A 20,563-nucleotide genomic window follows, 5' to 3' on the forward strand; every position below is an offset into this window, starting at 1 on the left:
GGGACAACTAGAGACCTTGGGGAGTGTGGGATTTCGCTGCCAGGGAGTGACGCAGTCCCACGAGAAGCAGAGCCTGGAGACCTCTTCTCCGCTTGGCCATTTCTCTGTGAATGACAGCTCCAACCACCCATGGGAAACACCCAGGGCCATTTTGAATAATTCTACACCTTCCATAAAATGTTAATAACAAGAATAATAATTTTAAAAAATAACAATAGTTGCCATTTATGAACACTGACTTTGTGACAGGCACTGTGCAAACTGCTTCCCATGCCTTATCTTATTGAATCCTGACAACAACCTAGAAGGCACAGGTACTACTATTCCCATTTGCAGATTGTAAAATTAAGGCTCATGGCTGGATGCAATGGCTTGCACTTGTAATCCCAGCACTTTGGGAGGTCAAGGTGGGGGGATTGCTTGAGCCCAGGAGTTTGAGACCAGCCTGGGCAATACAGCAAGACCCCATCTCTAATTTAAAAATTAAATTAAGTTAAAATTTAAAAATAAAGACTCAGAGACCAACCTATTTATGTCATGGATTAAGCCCCTTTCTTAAGGAGATGGCAGAACCAGACCCTAACTGGGGCCTAATTCCCAAACCCTACCCTGTTTGCCCTTGAATGGGAATGCTAGCCACATCCAGGTCCTTAACGCCCAGATGGGCTGTGCTTGCCTGCGGTGTGGATGGGAATGACTCATTACCATGTAAGGGTGCTCCCTGTTCCACAGAATGAGAGGGTGACTCTGCCATTGCCACACCATGGAATGAAACCGTGGGACAGCCACCAACATGCCCCCAACAGCGTGCACAGCCACATCCCCCAGACACCACCCAACACGTGGGGCGGCGACCCCAGAGGACATCTCCACATGGTGTGGGAGTGTGGCCACCACCTCGACACTGCCTTACTGTGAACCTCCGTGACCCACCCCGGAGAACTCAGAGTTGACCTCAGCGTGACATTGCTGTAAAATCTTAACATTTCAGGGCTGGAATGAATGATAAAGTGTTTCTAAACCAGTGCTTTCTAGCCTTTTTCGAGTCATGGAGTATATACGTGCATACTGTATGCACAGAATTCACACTACAGTAAAGAGACAAGGTAGCACGTGACCAGTGGCAGAGGAGGGCAGGCAGTGCGGGACAGGGGTGCTCCAGCCGCCCAGAGGTCTAGAACATCAACACCTCAGCTCACCTGAAACCCTGAGGCACACCTGTCCAGACTGTCCTAGTCCTGCCTTAACCTGCAGCAGTTGTTCTTCCTTGCTTTGCTTCCACAGTTTCTGTGGTGCAGCTGTTTGCACTCCATCCACTCCTCTGCAACCTCCTCATTATAAGTGGTGAAGGTATTTCCCATTTGAGAGTATTACAGTGTTGCAATCAACATCCTTAAACTGTGCACACATGCGTGCATGCACTAAAGCACACTTACTACATGAAGTGGAACTGTGGAGTCATGGGTTGTCACATTTTAAATGTAGTAGGGACTGCCAGATTGCTGTCCAAATGACTGCACCAATTTCAACCCTATCAGCACATAAATGTGTTTTTTTCCCCAGAGCTCAGCCCATACTTAGTATTATGGAACAGTTCAATCTTTGCAAATCTAATCACTGCTATACAAATTTTTTGGATCTAATTCCAATCAGTCCACATTTAAAATTTTAATTGCTCTTTTAAATTTTTTTTCCTCTTTCCTGTGGACATGTAAGCTACACAAAGGCAGGGATTCATTGCCTGTTTTGTTCACTGATAAATGCCCAGCACCTAGAATGGTGCGGAGTACACAATGGATGATTAGTCAATATTTGCTGACTGAATAAATAGATTAAACATTGATATGCTGCACAATTCAAAAGGTACAAAAGGAGTAAATAATTCTTTTATGTCTCCTGTTCTGCCTGTTCCCCCAGTCACTTAGTTCCTTTCTTGAGGGCAACTCATATTACTACTTTCTTGTGTGACCTGGTAGAAGGACTACACAGACACAAGCAAATAGCTCTATGTTGCCTAAGCTGGCCTCAAACTTGTGGACTCAAAGATCCTCCTGCCTCAGCCTCCCAAAGTGCTGGGATTACAGGAGTGAGCCACCGTGCCAGCCTGCCTGTATTGTTATTATTATTTTTTTAGAAGGAGTCTCTCTCTGTCGCCCAGTCCGGAGGGCGGGCTCGGCTCACTGCAACCTCCGCTTCCCAGGTTCAAGCGATTCTCCTGCCTCAGCCTCCCAATAGCTGGGATTACAGTTGTATGCCATCATGCCCAGCTAATATTTTTATTTTTAGTGGAGACAGGGTTTTGCCATGTTGGCCAGACTAGTCTCGAACTCCTGACCTCAGGTGATCCACCTGCCTCAGCCTCCCAAAGTGCTAGGATTACAGGCGTAAGCCACCATGCCCAGCCTGTATATATATATTTTTTAACATAAATGCATGTGGGCTTCATATACTGTTCTACCCTTTCTTTGCTCTCACTTAACTATATATGTTGACAACATCCACTGTCTCTAATCAGCTCAAATAAGATCTTTATGTCTCCCCCTCTTAGAGGGTTGTGGAGGAAGCCACTTTTCCTATTGTCTCCATTAGTCATGCTGAGTTTGGCTTTCTGGGAGCACCCGTAGATGTCAGGGAACCACAGCATTGGGCAAAGGAGATTCATAGGTGCACATGGAGGACACGGCCAGCTGCATTGCTCCACTTCACATTTCCCCAGCACCCACCAGAACAGGTACAAGGTATCAGGTGTCCCGTATGAGCGAGTAGGTGAGAGGTGGCCGGAAGCCAGGTAATCTGGTTTCTATTTTCAGACCTGCCCATTGACTCACCATGACCGTGGGTAAGTCCCTCTGAGTCCCTCTGTGCTCTCAGTTCTCTGTGTAATGGGCATAATTATGCCTATCCCAATATACTTAAAAGAACTGCATGAAGCCACACCAGGAAATGCCTTGAAAGAGAATGTATGTCCTTGGACCATTACATGCTTCAGCCTGTAAAAGACAATTAACAGGGCATTTCCCAAAGGGTGGTAAACAAGATGAATTTTTTTTTTTTTTTTTTTTTTTTTTTTTTTGAGACTGGAGTCTCGCTCTGTCACCCAAGCTGGAGTGCACTGGCCGGATCTCAGCTCACTGCAAGCTCCGCCTCCCGGGTTCACGCCATTCTCCTGCCTCAGCCTCCCGAGTAGCTGGGACTACAGGCGCCCGCCACCTCGCCCGGCTAGTTTTTTGTATTTTTTAGTAGAGACGGGGTTTCACCGTGTTAGCCAGGATGGTCTCGATCTCCTGACCTTGTGATCCGCCCGCCTCAGCCTCCCAAAGTGCTGGGATTACAGACTTGAGCCACCGCGCCCAGTCGATTTTTTTTTTTTTAATAATTCTCACAGGAACCTTTTTCTGAATAGTTAAGAAGGTATGTTAATGTGCATTAGGAAAAAATGGCTCAGCACATCAAACCTGTTATTTCATAGGTGTAATATGGCTTTGAATTCATAGTAGTGCCTAGGAGGAAGTTGAGTTTATTTTAGCCAAAAATAAAAAAGTGTGATGATGTGGTGTTATCTATTAAGTAAATAATGATACAAGTGCTACACGGATTTAGCAAAAATTGCAAAAGTGGTATACAAATGATCAATGCTTAGAAAAACTTCGAATTAGCAGGTAGTTAGAGGGAAATAATAAAATCAAGTTTATAAATATTTATATGAAATACCCATTTGAAATATTTCTTTTTACTATTTATTATATTTTTAGACAGTGTCTTGCTCTGTCACCCAGGCTAAACTTGCAATGATACCATCATAGCTCATTGCAACCTCCAATTCCTGGGCTCAAGCAATCCTCCCACCTCAGCATCCCCAGTAGCTGAGACCACAGGCACATGCCACCACACTCAGCTAATTTTGTAGATGTTTTGTAGAGGTGAGGCTCTTAATATGTTACCTAGGCTGGTTTCAAACTCCTGGTCTCCAGGGATCCTCCTGCTTCAGTCTCCCAAAGCACTGGGATTACAGGCATGAGCCACCACATGTGGCCAGGTTTCCTTTCCTTTTCTGTCTCTTCTCTTCTCTTCTTTCTTCCTTCTTTTTTTGGGGGGGGGGGCGGAGGGGATGGGGTTTCATTCTTGTCATCCAGGCTGGAGTGCAGTGGTGTGATCTCGGCTCACTGCAACCTCTGCCTCCCTACCAGGTTCAGGTGATTCTCCTGCCTCAGCCTCCAAATAGCTAGAATTACAGGCACCCATCATTCATGCCCGGCTAATTTTTATATTTTTAGTAGAGACAGGGTTTCACCATGTTGGCCAGGCTGGTCTCGAACTCCTGACCTCAGATGATCAACCTGCCTCAGCCTCCCAAAGTGCTGGAAGATTACAGGCTTGAGCCGCTGTGCTCGGCCCCAGGTTTCCTCTTAGTTAGTGCAAATATATATCACATAGTAAATCAGAGATCAGCAAAATTCTTTAAAGTACCAGATGGTTAATATTTAGACATTTAAAACATATAGACCAGGCACAGTGGCTCATACCTGTAATCCCAGCACTTTGGGAGGCCAAGGCAGGAGGATCACTTGAACCCAGGAGTTCAAGACCAGCTGGCAACATGCCAAAACCCCATTTCTACCAAAATAAAAATAAAAATAACAAAAATTAGCCAGGCATGATGGCACGTACCTGTAATCCCAGCTACTTAGGAGGCTGAGGTGGGAGGATAGCTGGAGTCCAGAAGGCTGAGGCTGCAGTGAGCTGTGATTGTGCCACTGCACTTCAGCCTGGACGACAGACTGAGACCCTGTGTCAAAAATAATAATAAAAAATAAAAATAAAAAAGAGAAAGGCTCATTTTATACATTTCCTACACCAAAGCTGGTAGCAACCATTTTTCTAAGAAGCCCTGGTTCTTTTAGTCAAGAATGGTATTTAGAGACCAAAATCTTGGTGCTGGAAATGCACATAATATTTGAATTTATAAATAGAAATTGTGTCCAAGGTATGCCTTGGCTTCTCTAGAGATCCTGACAGCTCCCCTAAAACTCTTCTTCACTTTTTCTGGCCTGGACACTAAACCTCACCTGTGGCTCCTACACCTGGCCAGGTGCTTGAGAATAAAGAGTCAGTCATGTCCTCTGGTTGCCTTTGCAGAGGCAGAAACATGTAAGATTTTTCAATAACCAGAGTCAAATCCACTTTCAGGTTAACCTTCAATTAACTTTAAAAATCCAGCTACCAGAAACCATATTCCCCCGTAATCTTGAATAATTGAGGTTTTGCTACAAAAATAAGTATAGGGGATTTTAATGAAAGAATCTGACCTGCAATTTACAGGAGTCACAAAGTCTGATGTCCACATGAGCCAGAGCAGCTAATGAAAATGAGTAAAGAGGGCTGGGTATAAGACAGCATGGAATGGGAACAATCGGGGTGAACTGGGAACATGTTAGCCATCCAAGGAGAGCAGCTGCTAGTCAACTCTAGCAGAACATGGTCATGCGGGGACAACTGTCACATCTTTCTGACTTTTCAAAAGATGAAGAAAATCCACATTTTAAAAAAATGCAAAATCTCACCATTTTGAAATGGCAATGGATTAAAGTCTTTTGTTAAAATTTTACTGAGACGTAATTTACATATAATAGAATGCATCCATTTTAAGTGTATTGTTTGATGAGTTTTCACGAGTGTATGCATTTAATGAACCACCATCCCATTCAAGATCTAGAATATTTTCATCATCTCCAAAAGGCTCCCTGTACAACTTTTAGTCAACCCAACTCACCCAAGGCCCAGATACTTACTGATCTGCTTTCTGTCACAATAGATTAATTCATCTTTTCTAGGGATTCATATAATGGAATTCTATAGTATGTATTCTTATGTGTTTAGCTTTTTACTCAACATATTTTTTATATACATCCATGTTTTATGTATCAATAGTTGGTTCCCTTTTATTGTTGAATGGAATCCCATTATGGATATGCTGTAATTTATTTATTTCTTCCCCTGTTAGTGGACGTGTGAATTGCTTCTAGGTAGGGGCTATTATGAATAAGCGAACATATATGTACAAGTCTGTGTGTGAACGTATGTTTTCCTCCTGGATAAGTAAAGGTGGAATTGCTGGGTCATATGATAAGTGTCCATTTAACTTTTTTTTTTAAATATAGAGACAGGGTCTTACTATGTTACCAAGGCTAGCCTCAAACTCCGGGGCTCAAGAAATCCTCCTGGCTTGGCCTCTGAAAGTGCTGGGATTACAGGCATGAGCCACTGCACCTGGCCTCCTTAACTTTATTATTATTATTATTATTATTATTATTATTATTATTATTATTATTTTGAGATGGAGCCTCACTCTGTCACCCAGGCTGGAGTTCAATGGCACGATCTCGGCTCACTGCAACCTCCACCTCCTGGTTCAAGCGATTCTCCTGTCTCAGCCTCCCAACTAGCTGAGATTACAGGCATGTGGCACCACTCCCAGCTAATTTTTTTGTGTTTTAGTAGAGACAGGGTTTCACCATGTTGGCCACAGGGTCTCAAACTCCTGATGTCAAGTGATCCACCCACCTTGACCTCCCAAAGTGCTGGGATTACAGGTGTGAGCCACCACGTCCGGCAACTTTATAAGAAACTATATCAAACTGCCTTCCAAAGTGACTGTACCATTTTGCATTCCAACCAGCTGTGTAGGAGAATTCCGGTTGCTACATATCCTCACCAACACTAGATACTACCAGTCCTTCTAGTGGGTGTGAAGTGATATCTCATCGTGGTTTTGATCCACATTTCTCCAGTGACTAATGATGGTGAGCATTTTTTCATGTGCTTGTGGGCCATTCATATTTCCTCTTTTATGTTGTCTATTCAAATCATTGGCCTATTTTTTTTGCTGAACTGTTTGTTGTATTATTTAGTTGTAAGAGTTCTTTATATATCCTGCGTAGAAATTCTTTGTCAGACATATGTATTTCAAATATTTTCTCCCAGGAGCTTGCTGTCTCGTTCTCTCAACCATGTCTTTTGAAAAGCAGATTTTAATTCTAATAAAGTACAATTTATAAGTTTTTTATGATTCATGATTTTAGTGTCCTATCTGAAGATCTTTGCATATCCTAAGGTTCCACAGATTTTCTTCTATGCTTTCTTCTGGGTGTTTTATAGTTTATTAGGTCTATGAACCATTTGAAGTTAGTTTTTGCGTATAGTGTGGGGTAGGAGTTAAGATTCCCTTCAAAAAAATATGGACAACTATTTGTTTAAACATTTTTTGTTGAAAAAAATTACACTTTCTTTTTTTTTTTTTTTTTTTTTTACATTTTAATCTTTCTTTTAAATAGAGACAAGCTCTCACTGTGTCGCCCAGGCTGGTCTCAAACTCCTGGGCTCAAGTGATCCCAGTACTTTGTTGGCCCAAAGAACTGGAAGTACAGGTGTGAGCCACCGTGCCCGGCCACGACTACACTTTCTTCATTGAATTACCTTGGCAAATTTGTAGGTCTATCAGAGCTCCCTAATCCAATGATCAGTAGATCTATCATTACACCAATACCACACTGTCCTGATAAATGCAACTTACAGTAAGTGTTGATATCACATAGAAATGTCTTTTAACTTGTTTTTATTCTTCGTTAAGTTTTTAAAAATTTTGTTTTGACATGCGTATGTGTGTGCACGTGTACACATGCATGTGTGTCTGATTCTGTTTTGTTTTTGCTGTTTTAGTTCTTTTGCTTTTCCACATAAATTTTAGAATCAGTTTGTCAATGTCTACAAAAATTCTACTGGGATTTTGGTTGAAATTGAGTAGACTCTAGAGATTAGGAGTGAGTTGACTCTAGAGGTTAACTGACATCTTAACAATATTGAGTCTTCTAATCCATGAGCATGGTATAGCTCTCCATTTATTTCAACTTTCTTTTCATTGAAATGCTTAAAAATCAAACAAAGTAAAGGCGTAAACCCGGGAGGCGGAGCTTACAGTGAGCCGAGATCCGGTCACTGCACTCCAGCCTGGGAGACAGAGCGAGACTCCGCCTCAAAAAAAAAAAAAAAAGAAAAAGAAAAAAATCAGACAAAGTGCCAAGACAATTAAATGGGAGAAAGAATAGTCTGGGCGCTGGGACAAGTGGATATCTACATGAAAAACAATGAAGTTAGATTCCTATCTCACACTACATACATAAATTAATTCAAAATGAATCAAAGACCTAAATATAGAGCTGGAATTATAAAGTCCTTAGAGTAAAACATAGAAACAAATCTTCAGGACCTTGGATTAGGCAATAGAGTCTTAGATATGAAACCAAAGCACAAACACACAAAAAAGAAATATAGACAAATTTGGCATCATCAAACTTAAAAACTTTTGTTCTTCAAAGGACACCATCAAGAAAATAAAAAGACCACACACGGAGAAGGAAAGAAAATGTTTGCAAGTCCCGCCTGATAAGGGACTTGTGTACAGAATATATAAATAACTCTTGCAACTCAGTAGTAAAAAGATAAATAGCCCAGTTAAAAAATGGTGAAGGATCTGAATAGACATTTCTCCAAAGAAGATATAGTGGCCATATAGTGGATCTAATGGCCAATATATAAGCCTATGAGAAGGTGTTCAACATCATTAGCTATCAGGAAAATGCAAATTGAAACCAACATAAGATATCACTTTACACGCCACTAAGGTAGCTGTAATAATTTTTTAAAAATGGATAATAAGTTTTGGAGAGGATATGGAGAAATTAGAACCCTTATACAATGGGTGAAATTGTTAAGTAGTGTAGCCATTTTGGAAAACAGTCTTGCAATTCCTCAAAACATTAAACACAGAATTACCATCAGACCCAGGTCAGGAGTTCAAGACCACTCCTAGGTATATACCCAAGAGAAATGAAACCTATTTCTACACAAAACTTATACATGATCATTCATAGCAGTATTATCATAACAGCCAAAAAGTAAAAACAACTAAACTGTCCATCAACTGATGAATGGATCCATTCATCAACTGATGATGAATGGATCACGAGGTCAGGATGGTCTCTATCTCCTGACCTCATGATCCACCCGCCTCGGCCTCCCAAAGTGCTGGGATTACAGGCGTGAACCACTGCTCCCGGCTGAAGTAATATCAATTGTTACTACAACCAAAAACATTGGAAAGTGACTACATCCCTATACTATCTCCAAAATAGTACATTGTCAAACTTTTTTATCCTGGCCTTTTGTTTGGTATAAACAGTCAATTATGTCATTGGAGATTTGAGATTACATTATTTTTTGTATAGACAAATTATTTGAAATATCCTCAGTTATAAAATGTAGTCTCAACATAATATGGGATATTATTTAGCAATAGAAAGAAATGAAGCACTAATGCATGCTGCAACATACCTTGAAAACACACTAAGTAAAAGAAGCCAGTCAGAAAAGACCACATATTGTGAAATTCCATTTTTTGTTTGTTTGTTGAGACTGAGTTTCACTCTTCTCACCCAGGCTGGAGTTCAGTGGCACGATCTCTGCTCACTGCAAACTCTGCCTCCCGAGATCAAGCAATTCTCCTGCCTCGGCCTCCCGAGTAGCAGGGATTACAGGCACGTGCCACCACGCCCAGCTAATTTTGTATTTTTAGTAGAGACAGAGTTTCACCATGTTGGCCAGGCTGGCCTTGAACTCTTGACCTCAAGCGATCTGCCCACCTCACCCTCCCAAATTGCTGGAATTACAGGCATGAGCCACTGTGCCCAGCCTGCAATTTCGCTTTTATTAGGAGTGTCCAATCTTTTGGCTTCCCTGGACCACACTGGAAGAAGAAGAATTGTCTTGGGCCACTCATAAAGTGGACTAACACTAACAGTAGCTGATGAGCTAAGGAAAAAAAATCTCATAGTGTTTTAAGAAAGTTTATGAATTTGTGTTGGGCCACATTCAAAGCCATCCTGGGCTGCCTGTGGCCTGCGAGCCACAGGATGGAAAAGCTTGGTTTATACGAAACATCCAAAATAGGCAAATCTAGAGAGGAAGAGAATACATAAGTGGTTTCTGATGGGGAGAAGGAGGGTGGAGAGAGGAATGAGAAATAACTCCTAATGTGCATGGAGTTTTCTTTAGGGGAAATAAAGATGTTTTAAAATTGATTGTGATGATAGTTGAACAATGTGAATATACTGAAATTCAGTGAATTCTACACTTTAAATGGATGGATTATATGACATGTGAACTATATCTCACTGAAACTGTTAATTAAAAGGAGGAACTGTGCTGGGCATGGTGGCTCACACCTCTAATCCCAACACTTTGGGAGGCCAAGGCAGGAGGATTGCTTGAGCCCAGAAGTTTGAGACCAGCCCGGACAACATAGTGAGATCACCCCTCCCCCACCCCCACCATCCTTGTTTCTACAAAAAATAAAATAAATTAGCTAGGCATGGTGGTGTGCACCTGTGGTCCCAGTTACTCAGCAAGCCAAGGTGGGAGGATCACTTGAGTGTGGGAAGTCAAAGCTGCAGTGAACCATGATCTTGCCACAGCACTCCAGCCTGAGCAAACAAAAAGCAATACTGGACCAGGCACGGTGGCTCACACCTGTAATAGCATTTTGGGAGGCTAAGGCAGGCGGATCACTAGAGGTCAGGAGTTGGAGACCAGCCTGGCCAACATGGTGAAACCTCGTCTCTACTGAAAACACAAAAATTAGTTGGGCATTGTGGCACATACCTGTAATGTCAGCCACTGGGGAGCCTGAGGCAAGAGAATCGCTTGAACCCAGGAGAGAGAAGTTGCAGTGAGCTAAGATCATGCCACTGCACTCCAGCCTGGACAATAGAGCAAGACTCTGTCTCAAAAAAAAAAAAAACAAACAAACAAAAAGCAATACTATGCTAAGAACAACAAAGAAGTTTTGCACACCCCATACAGCTGATGAGTCAGCCTCTTGCAACCTCTCATTCAGAAGGGGGATGTTAAGAATTGGACATATGAATAGCATTTATGTGTCTTTTGTCAAAACAGTAAGTAGAGGCATACACAGGGCTGCGCTTCCAATTATCCACAAGGACTCTGGGCTATATGAGCCAATCTCAGGAAAAAAATTGCCCCTGAGAGTGAGCAGATGTTTTGTCTCATAAGAAAACTGAAACAGGGCCGGGCGCAGTGGGCTCATGTCTGTAATCCCAGCACTTTGGGAGGCTGAGGTGGGCAGATCACCTGAGGTTGGGAGTTTGAGACCAGCCTGACCAACATGGAGAAACCCCGTCTCTACTAATAATACAAAATTAGCTGGGCATGGTGGCGCATGCCTGTAACCCTAGCCACTCAGGAGGCTGAAGCAGGAGAATTGCTTGAATCCAGGAGGTGAAGGTTGCAGTGAGCCGAGATCGCGCCATTGCACTGCAGCCTGGGCAACAAGAGCAAAAATCCGTCTCAAAAAAAAAAAGAAAGAAAGAAAGAAAGAAAACTGAAATAGTTTCCCACATTTATTGTTTTTGCATTTACTACCAGGAACATTTGCCATGAATTCAGGGCCAATGTATAGTCAGCAATCTGTGACACTGAAGCATGACAATTGGTGTGTCTCTTTCTGCATGCACACATGGACTCAGTCTCTACTTGACTTGTTTGGATTGGGTTAAACTGTATGCTGATTCAATCCCTTCTCCATAAACGGTGTATACATTCCAAACACAGACCATCTATCACCTTGGGGTGAAATCTGACCAGAACATCGTAAAGTTGTTTGCAGCACTTACTTTTATTTGGCTAATGATCCAAGGGGCCAGACTAGTTTGACGCTCAGCCAATACTCAACACACTTCCGCTATTTGCCTACCGTTGTAACAACTTTTCCTACACGTAATACTGTTTACTTAAACATTTTTCTTTAAATCAATTTCCCTTTTTTTACTTAAGCGCATTTATGAACATAAAGCAAAAGTCATTACCTCTTGCCATAAGTAGAAGGTGGCTCTTAAAAATAAGTAAAACATTTTACTTATGTAAAACATTACATATGTAAAACATTACATTTGTAAAACGTTTTACTTATGTAAAACATTACTTATGTAAAACATTACATTTGTAAAACGTTTTACTTATGTAAAACATTACTTATGTAAAACATTACATTTGTAAAACGTTTTACTTATGTAAAACATTACATATGTAAAACATTACTTATGTAAAATATTTTACTTATGTAAAACATTACTTATGTGAAACATTCTGTGAAAACAGAGTGTTGCCCATTCTAACTAGATACTGTTGTCTGAGCCTGAGGCCTCATTGTTAAACCTGGAGATTAGAAGGGTTGGAGAGGTGTTAGGACCTGTTGGTACCAACCTGAGACTGAGAGGTGACAATGTGTTGGCGGCCCTCACTCTCAGCACCTCCTCAGCCTCGGCACCCACTCTGGCCACACTTGAGGGACCCTTCAGCCTGCTGCTGCACTGTGGGAGCCCCTCTCTGGGCTGGCCGAGGCCAGAGCCAGCCCCTCTGCTTGCAGGGAGGTGTGGAGGGAGAGGTGCCTGTGGACGCCAGTGCGAGTTCCTGGTAGGCGTGGGCTCGGTGGGCCCCTCACTTGGAGCAGCCGGCCGGTGAGGGGCTTAGCACCCAGGCCAGCAGCTGCAGAGGGTGCGCTGGGTCCCCCAGCAGTGCTGGCCCAAGGGCGCAACGCTCAAATTCTCGCCTGGCCTGAGCTGCCTCCCCACGCCGCAGGGCTGGGGACTGCAGCCTGCCATGCCGGAGCCTTCCCCGTGCCATGGGCTGCTGTGCGGCCCAAGCTTCCTGGATGAGCACGGCCCCCTGCTCCATGGCGCCTGGTCAACCACCCAACGGCTAAGCAGTGCCTACCGATGGCACGGGACTGGCAGACAGCTCCGCCTGTGGCCCTGTTGCGGCATCCACTAGGTGAAGCCAGCTGGGCTCCTGGGTCTAGTGGGGACTTGGAGAACTTTTATGTCTAGCTAAGGGATTGTAAATACACCAATCAGCACTCTGTGTCTAGCTCAAGGTTTGTAAATACACCAATCAGTACTCTGTATCTAGCTAATCTTGTGGGGACTTAGAGAACTTTTCTGTCTAGAACTCTGTGTCTAGCTAAAGGATTGTAAACGCACCAATCAGCACTCCGTGTCCAGCTCAGGGATTGTAAAGACACCAATCAGCACCCTGTCAAAATGGACCAATCAGTTCTCTGTAAAATGGACTAATCAGCTCTCTGCAAAATAGACCAATCAGTTCTCTGTAAAGTGGACCAATCAGCAGGATGTGGTTGGGGTCAGATAAGGAAATAAAGCGGCCCAGAGACACAAGGAGGCAACCCCCTGGGGTCATCTTCTACATGCCTTGTTTTTTCACTCCTTGCAATAAATCTTGCGGCTGTTCACTCTTTGGATTCACACCTAGACTTTATGAGCTGTAACACTCACCACGAAGGTTTGCAGCTTCCCTCCTGAAGTCAGCGAGACCATAAACCCACCAGAAAGAAGAAACTGCGGACACATGTGAACATCTGAAGGAACAAACTGGGGACACACCAACTTTAAGAGCTGTAATACTTACCGCGACTGTCCGTGGCTTCATTCTTGAAGTCAGCGAGACCAAGAACCCACCAATTCTGGACACAAGACTTTCTCCTTGACTAAATCAGAATAATTACATGAGAATAGAAAAAGGTAGACATTCTAGAGGCCCTTTGTTTCTTCTACGACTACCTATCGGAACTTAATGTGATGTTCACCTATGTGGCTTTGGGGTGCTAGACTATACAAGGCAGACGAAGCCCTGGTTCTTTCCATATGCCTGGGTCATGGCAAACATTTAGTACTTTGATGTTGCTGTTGTAGTTGTTATTATAATAACTGTTACTACTTTATTATTTCAGAGCAGGGAATAGACCTTCTGGGGAAAGTTGGGAGTGGGGATAGTCCATGAACATCCTCTTTTTTTTTTTTTTTGGAGACCGAGTCTCGCTCTGTCGCCCAGGCCAGAGTGCAGTGGCCAGATCTCAGCTCACTGCAAGCTCCGCCTCCCGGATTTACGCCATTCTCCTGCCTCAGCCTCACGAGTAGCTGGGACTACAGGCGCCCGCCACCTCGCCCGGCTAGTTTTTTGTATTTTTTAGTAGAGACGGGGTTTCACAGCGTTAGCCAAGATGGTCTCGATCTCCTGACCTCGTGATCCGCCCGTCTCAGCCTCCCAAAGTGCTGGGATTACAGGCTTGAGCCATCGCGCCGGGCCGAACATCCACTTAAAGGCATGGTGGCCTGAGCAGGCACATAGAGTTTAATTCCTATCAGAATAGAATTAGAGGTGGGGCACAGTGGCTCATGTGAACCTGTAACCCAAGCAGTTTGGGAAGCCCAGGCGGGTGGATCGTTTGAGGCCAGGAATTCGAGACCAGCCTGGGCAACATGGTGAAACCTTGTCTCTACTGAAAATACAAAAATTAGCTGGGCATGGTGACATGCGCCTGTAGTCCCAGCTACTGAGGTGGCTAAAGTGGGAGGATCACCTGAGCCCCGGAGGTGGAGGTTGCAGGGAGTCAAAATCATGCCACTGCATTTCAGCCTGGGTGACAAGAGCCTGTTGAGAGAGAAGAGAGGAGAGGCAGAAAAGAGAAGAGAGAGAGGGAAAAAAAAAGTTGGAGAAGAAAGCAGTTGGAGAAGAAAGCACTTCATGCTTTGGCCAAGACCCCTTTTGGGGAAGGAAGGTGAGAGATGTTACTGTGTCAGATAATTGGATCAGGAATGAACATGCTTGGGCAGGTTTAACATCTCTATTTAGATGTAAAGGTCTGACCTTCTACATCTGGATATTCGGTGGAGTGCCAGGCACTGTGCTGGGCCTTGTCAGGGATATAGAGCTGCTACCCTCAGGGTACTTTCGATCTCCTGGGAAAAGCCACAGGCACAAGAAACTAGAACACAGGATAAAACGAGGGTCAATTTATTTTACTGTTAAGCTTCTTATAGGTGCAAATGTCAGGCATCCAATTTGAATATGCATAAGTAAGAAAGAAAATGTGTTGGTTCCCATATATGATGAGGGCAGGAATGAATGGCTTCAGGCATGGCTGGATCCAGGTGTTCAAATGGTGATGTTAGAAATTTCTCTCCATCTCAGTTTAGTAGGCTTAGTTAAAAGTGACGTCTCTCCTTTAGTTATTCCAATATAAACTAATAGAATTGAGTCCTAATGTTCCAGTCTGGGTCACATGCACATCTCCTAGAGCTAAGAGGAGAGATGAGCCTGGCAACTCACACCAACTGAGATGAAGGGGACAGTGAGATACCTTCACCTGAAACATCAGAGCAAGGGGAAGAGGATGCTGGGCACATAGGAACCACACTGCCCAGCATGGTGCCCCCAGAAGGGAAAGGCTCTCAGAACAGGGCGAGGGTCCAGCCTGGAGTCAGGAGAGCTTCATGGAGGAGGTGGCCTTTGGTCTGGACCTTGAAGATCAAATACAACTGGGGCTCCAGGAATACAGCTGGGATGCTCCTGCTGCAGATTCCTGCTCTGTGTCCAGAAAGAAAGGAGGGGGAAGCAGGAATGTCCTTAGAAACCCCATGTGCTGTAACAAGTAACTGGTGGTCTTCACAAGAATCCTACCCCCTCATGCCTATGGGAAACAGAGTCTCAGAAAGCTCTGACATTCCTCCTCCATGACCCATACCCTCCAACCTCAATGCTCTGGACACAACCTCACCCCATTCTAATTCATATCCACAGAACACCTTTTTTTTCTTTTTTCTTTCTTTCTCCAAGGACTCTCAGACCTGGTCAGACCTCCATTTTCTAATAAAAATTGCTGACACTTAGGTGCCAGGCATGAATCCGCCCTCTCCATATTTCTTTTTTTTTTTTTTTTTTTTGAGACGGAGTCTCGCTCTGTCGCCCAGGCTGGAGTGCAGTGGCCAGATCTCAGCTCACTGCAAGCTCCGCCTCCCAGGTTTACGCCATTCTCCTGCCTCAGCCTCCCGAGTAGCTGGGACTACAGGCGCCCGCCACCACGCCCGGCTAGTTTTTTGTATTTTTTAGTAGAGACGGGGTTTCACTGTGTTAGCCAGGATGGTCTCGATCTCCTGACCTCGTGATCCGCCCGTCTCGGCCTCCCAAAGTGCTGGGATTACAGGCTTGAGCCACTGCGCCCGGCCCCCTCTCCATATTTCCATGGAGAGGAAGGCAAAAAACCTTGTCCAAGGCAAAAAAACCTTGTCCATTTTGCTCATTGAGTCCAGAAGGACCATTTGAGTGCCTGGCATATAGTAGGCATTCAATAAATGCATTTTGGTTGATTAGATGGATGGATTGATGATGGATAGCCAAAGGAAGGAAGAAAAGAAGGAAAAAAGGGAGGGAGGGAGGAAGGAAGGTAAAGAGGGAGGAAGGAAGGTAAAGAGGGAGGAAGAACGGGGATGTGCCGCTGCCCAGCTCCTGGACGTGACTGGGACATTGTCGCAGGCAAGACTGGTGTCCCAACTGATGTGCGTCCCCATGCCTCTCTGCAGGTGCCACCATGCACGTGAAGAAGTACCTGCTGAAGTGCCTGCACCGGCTACAGAAGGGCCCTGGCTACACGTACAAGGAGCTGCTGGTGTGGTACTGCAATAACACCAACACCCATGGCCCCAAGCGTATCATCTGCGAGGGGCCCAAGAAGAAAGCCATGTGGTTCCTGCTCACCCTGCTCTTCACTGCTCTCGTCTGCTGGCAGTGGGGCAACTTCATCAGGACCTACTTGAGCTGGGAGGTCAGCATCTCCCTCTCCGTAGGCTTCAAGACCATGGACTTCCCCGCCGTCACCATCTGCAATGCTAGCCCCTTCAAGTAGGTGGCCCCTGAGCGCACAGCTGGCCTCAGCAGACGGGTGGTTCCCTTTCTCTCTTTTGTTCCCTGCCACTTTTCCTTTGCTTCCTTTTCTTTCTTCTCTTTTCTCTCCTTCTCTTTCTTTCTCCCCTTTCTTCCTTCCTTCCCCTCTTTATTACTTTTCCTTCCTTCCTTTCTCTTCCTTATTCTTTTTTTCTTTTCTTTCTTTCCTTCCTTCATTCTCTTTCTCCTCCTCTCTGTCTTTCCATTTGCTTTCATCCTTTTGCAGCAACTAAGATTCAAACTTCATAAACTTTTGGCCGGGTGCGGTGGCCTGTAATAACAACACTTTGAGAGGCCAAGACAGAAGGATCCCTTGAGGCCAGGAGTTGGAGAACAGCCTGGGCAACATAGCAAGATCCCACTTCTAAAAAAAATAAATAATTTTTTTTAAGTAGCCAGACGTGGTGGCACATGCCTGTGGTCTGAGTTGCTTAGGAACCAGAGGTGGGAGAATTGCTTGAGCCCAGGAGCTCGAAGCTGCAGTGGGCTGAGAAGGCACCACTTGAGTTTCAAGTCAAGGTTAATAAAATATAATTAATTAAAAATAAAAACAAGAAGATGCCACTGCACTCCAACCTGGGTAACAGAGCCAGATCCTATCTCTTAAAAATAAAAAATCATAAGTTTCCTAAGCTTAGAGAGAACCTTGGGCACCCTCTGGTCAGGCAGGCCAGTGCCTATTTATCAATTCCACATGTGTTTGTGGAGCACCTACTACGTGCCAGGCACTGTTCTAGGCAACACAAATACAGCAGTGAACAAAACAGAGTCCTTGTCCTCTTCACAGCCTGCCAGAGAAAACAGGCCCCACAGAGTTGTCCTCACAAATATCGAATTCATTATCATTATGATGATAAAAAATAAAACAACTCAGCTGGGCACCGTGGCTCACACTTGTAATCCTAGCACTTTGAGAGGACGAGGTGGGTAGATCACTTGAGGTCAGGAGTTCGAGACCAATCTGGCCACCATGGTGAAACCTCATCTCTACTAAAAATACTGTAATCTCAGGCACTTAGGAGACTGAGGCACGAGAATTGCTTGACTCCGAGAGGCAGAGGTTGTATTAAGCTGAGATGACATCACTGCACTCCAGCCTGGGCAACAGAACGAGACCCTGTCTCAAAAATTAAATAAATAAATAAATAAATAAATAAATAAATAAATAACAACTCTTCAACAAATGCTTATGATATGCCAGGCACTGTGTTCAGTGTTCTTTGGGTACCTGATGTCATTCTAATCCACACAAGCACCCTAGGATTGGGAACTCCTGTCGCAGCCCCAGTTTACAGGTGAGGAGATGGAGGTTCGGAGAAGTGAGCTTGCCTGGAGACACACAGTGGACGTCTGTGGGATTTGAACCCAGGCCAGACGTGATCCCAGAGCTGCTACTTTTTAACCATTCTTCCAGGTTGCCTGTTCTCCGCTGGATAGCAAGGCCTGTGAAGGGGACACATGAGGAGACCCAACCTAGTCAGAGTTGTGGAGAGACAGGGAATCAGTCCAAAAACAAACAAACAAAAAAAACAAAACAAAATAAAGTGCCCTAAGGAATGAGTAGAAGTTGGCCAGATAGAGCGAAGAGAGTGCCCCCAGTGGTGGACACGGCAGGTGCAGCTAGTGAGAAACTTGGTGCATTCAAGGAACTGAAAGAACGGCTGAGTCACAGAAAACATTTTTATCCAAAAGAGAGTCCTGACCAGGCACAGTGGCTCACGCCTATAATCCCGGCATTTTGGGAGGCCAAGGTGGGTGGATCATCCGAGGTCAGGAATTCGAGACCAACCTGACCAACATGGTGAAACCCCTCTCTACTAAAAATACGAAAGTTAGCTGGGCGTGGTGGCACACCCCTGTAATCCTAGCTACTCAGAGGGCTGAGTCAAGAAAATCACTTGAACTCAGGAGGTGGAGGTTGCAGTGAGCCAAGCTCTCGTCACTGCACTCCAGCCTAGGGCACAGAGCAACACCCTGTAGAAAGAAAAGAAAGAAAAGAGAAAAGAAAAGAAAAGAGGAAGGGAAGGGAAGGAAGGGAAAGGAAAGAGAAAAGAAAAGAAAGAAAAAAGGAAAAGGAAAAGCAAGAAAGGAAAAGAAAGAAAGAAGGAAGGAAGGAAACAGAGAGAGAAAGAGAAAGAAAGAAAGAAAAGAAAGAAAAGAAAAAGAAAAGAAAGAAAAGAGAAAAGAAAAGAAAAAAGTCCTGACTGGGCATGGACACAGTGGCTCAGGCTTGAAATCAGAGCATGTTGGGAGGCCAATGCTTAAGGATCACTTGAAGCCAGGAATTCAAGGTCAGCCTGGCCAACATGGTGAGACAGCATCTCTGTTTTTAAAAGTCCTGGAAGGGAATTCACGTGCGGTGATTACTTTCCCAATTATCAGAAAGTCCTTTCTTTCTATTAATGGGGTTCTTCCTGCCTTGGTGGTTTCTTAGAGCTGCTCAAGAGAACCTTTAATAATAATAGGAACGACAGCACTCCGTCTGGGCACTGATCCATGCACTTTACAAGCAGCACCTCACTGAATCTTCCCAACGATTCTCTGGAGTACTTATTTATGCCCCCGCATTTTGTAGATGAGAGAACGGAGCCTCGGGGAGGTTAAGTTGCCCAAGGTATTAAGTGGCATGCCAGGATTCAAACCTGGAGCCCACAGAGTGACCCGCCAAGCTTCCCAGCAGCTGTGGACATCTGGGCTGTAATAACACCGCCGCCTGCACAGACACCACCCTTCCCGATCCTCCTATTCCTGTGTATACAGATTTAATGGTCAGGGAACTGGCATAGAAGGCCAATGCTAGCTCCAGCTGCTGTATACCTTTGTACCGGGACCTTGGCCTCTGTCCAGAACTTAATGCTCCTGTAGGAAGTCCTCCAGCCAGAGTTGGCACTTGTGGCCTCAATGACCCACTCTGAGGCAGGGTCTTGGGAAATTGGATATGAAGTGACTGGGGTGCAGGGCCCGGGCCCCCATGGGACCTGGCAGAGATACTCCTTGATAGATCCATCTCTCACTGGCCACCATGTCCAACATGGGAGCTCCAGAGGGCTAAGGGAAGACATTGGAGCCAGCCTCACAGTCCCATCCATTTTCTCTCTCCTGAAACTGGCTCCTGTTCCCAAAGTTGCTCCCTCCTGGGAGGGAGATCTCAGAACTCCCGTAAACATACCCACTGGAGCCCAGCCCAGCAACCCCAGATTCTAAGTTCAGCTCTGCCCTTTATCAGTGGAGTGAGCTTGCAAAATCACACCAACTCCTGGAGGCTCAGTTTCCTGATCTATATATGGGGACGGTAACAGACTTGTGGCAAATAGTAAATAAGACCTGGAAAGCATCTAGCACCTGGCACAGGGTAAGCTATCAATAACCATGAGCCGTTACAATTCTTCCTCACTTGAATGTGAATTTCATAAGGAAAGAGACCAGGTCCCTCTTGTTTGCTGCTATACCATCTGTGCCTTGCACAGTGCCTGGCACATAGTAGGTGCTCATTAAAAGTTGGTGAATGAATGAGTGCATGGGTGGTGGAAGGACACATGGATGCGTGGGTGGGTGGATGGAGAGGTAGGTGCTTAGGTGGGGTGGTGTTCTTATACATAGTGGCAGCCATGCTGGAGTAACATGGTTTGGCTCAGTGTCTCCACCCAAATCTCATATCGAATTGTAACCCCCATGTGTCGAGGGAGGGACCTGGTGT

General features: G+C 44.7%; 1 protein-coding gene across 3 annotated transcripts in view; it reads left to right on the plus strand.

The window, feature by feature from the left end:
- Nucleotides 1-20,563, plus strand: part of SCNN1B (sodium channel epithelial 1 beta subunit) — an 84,695-nt gene that overhangs the window by 34,516 nt on the left and 29,616 nt on the right. For 2 of the 3 annotated variants that reach the window (XM_010358212.2, XM_030925679.1), the window contains one exon: nt 16,506-16,824. In XM_010358212.2, the coding sequence (XP_010356514.2) occupies nt 16,514-16,824 (311 nt within the window). In that variant the 5' untranslated portion in view covers nt 16,506-16,513. Of the gene's footprint in view, nt 1-14,639; nt 14,705-16,505; nt 16,825-20,563 lie in introns of those variants that run through there. The other variant, XM_010358211.2, reaches the window with a different exon arrangement.

This window comes from Rhinopithecus roxellana, chromosome 20, assembly GCF_007565055.1.
Source record: "Rhinopithecus roxellana isolate Shanxi Qingling chromosome 20, ASM756505v1, whole genome shotgun sequence".
In the NCBI taxonomy this organism is placed as follows: Eukaryota; Metazoa; Chordata; class Mammalia; order Primates; family Cercopithecidae; genus Rhinopithecus; species Rhinopithecus roxellana.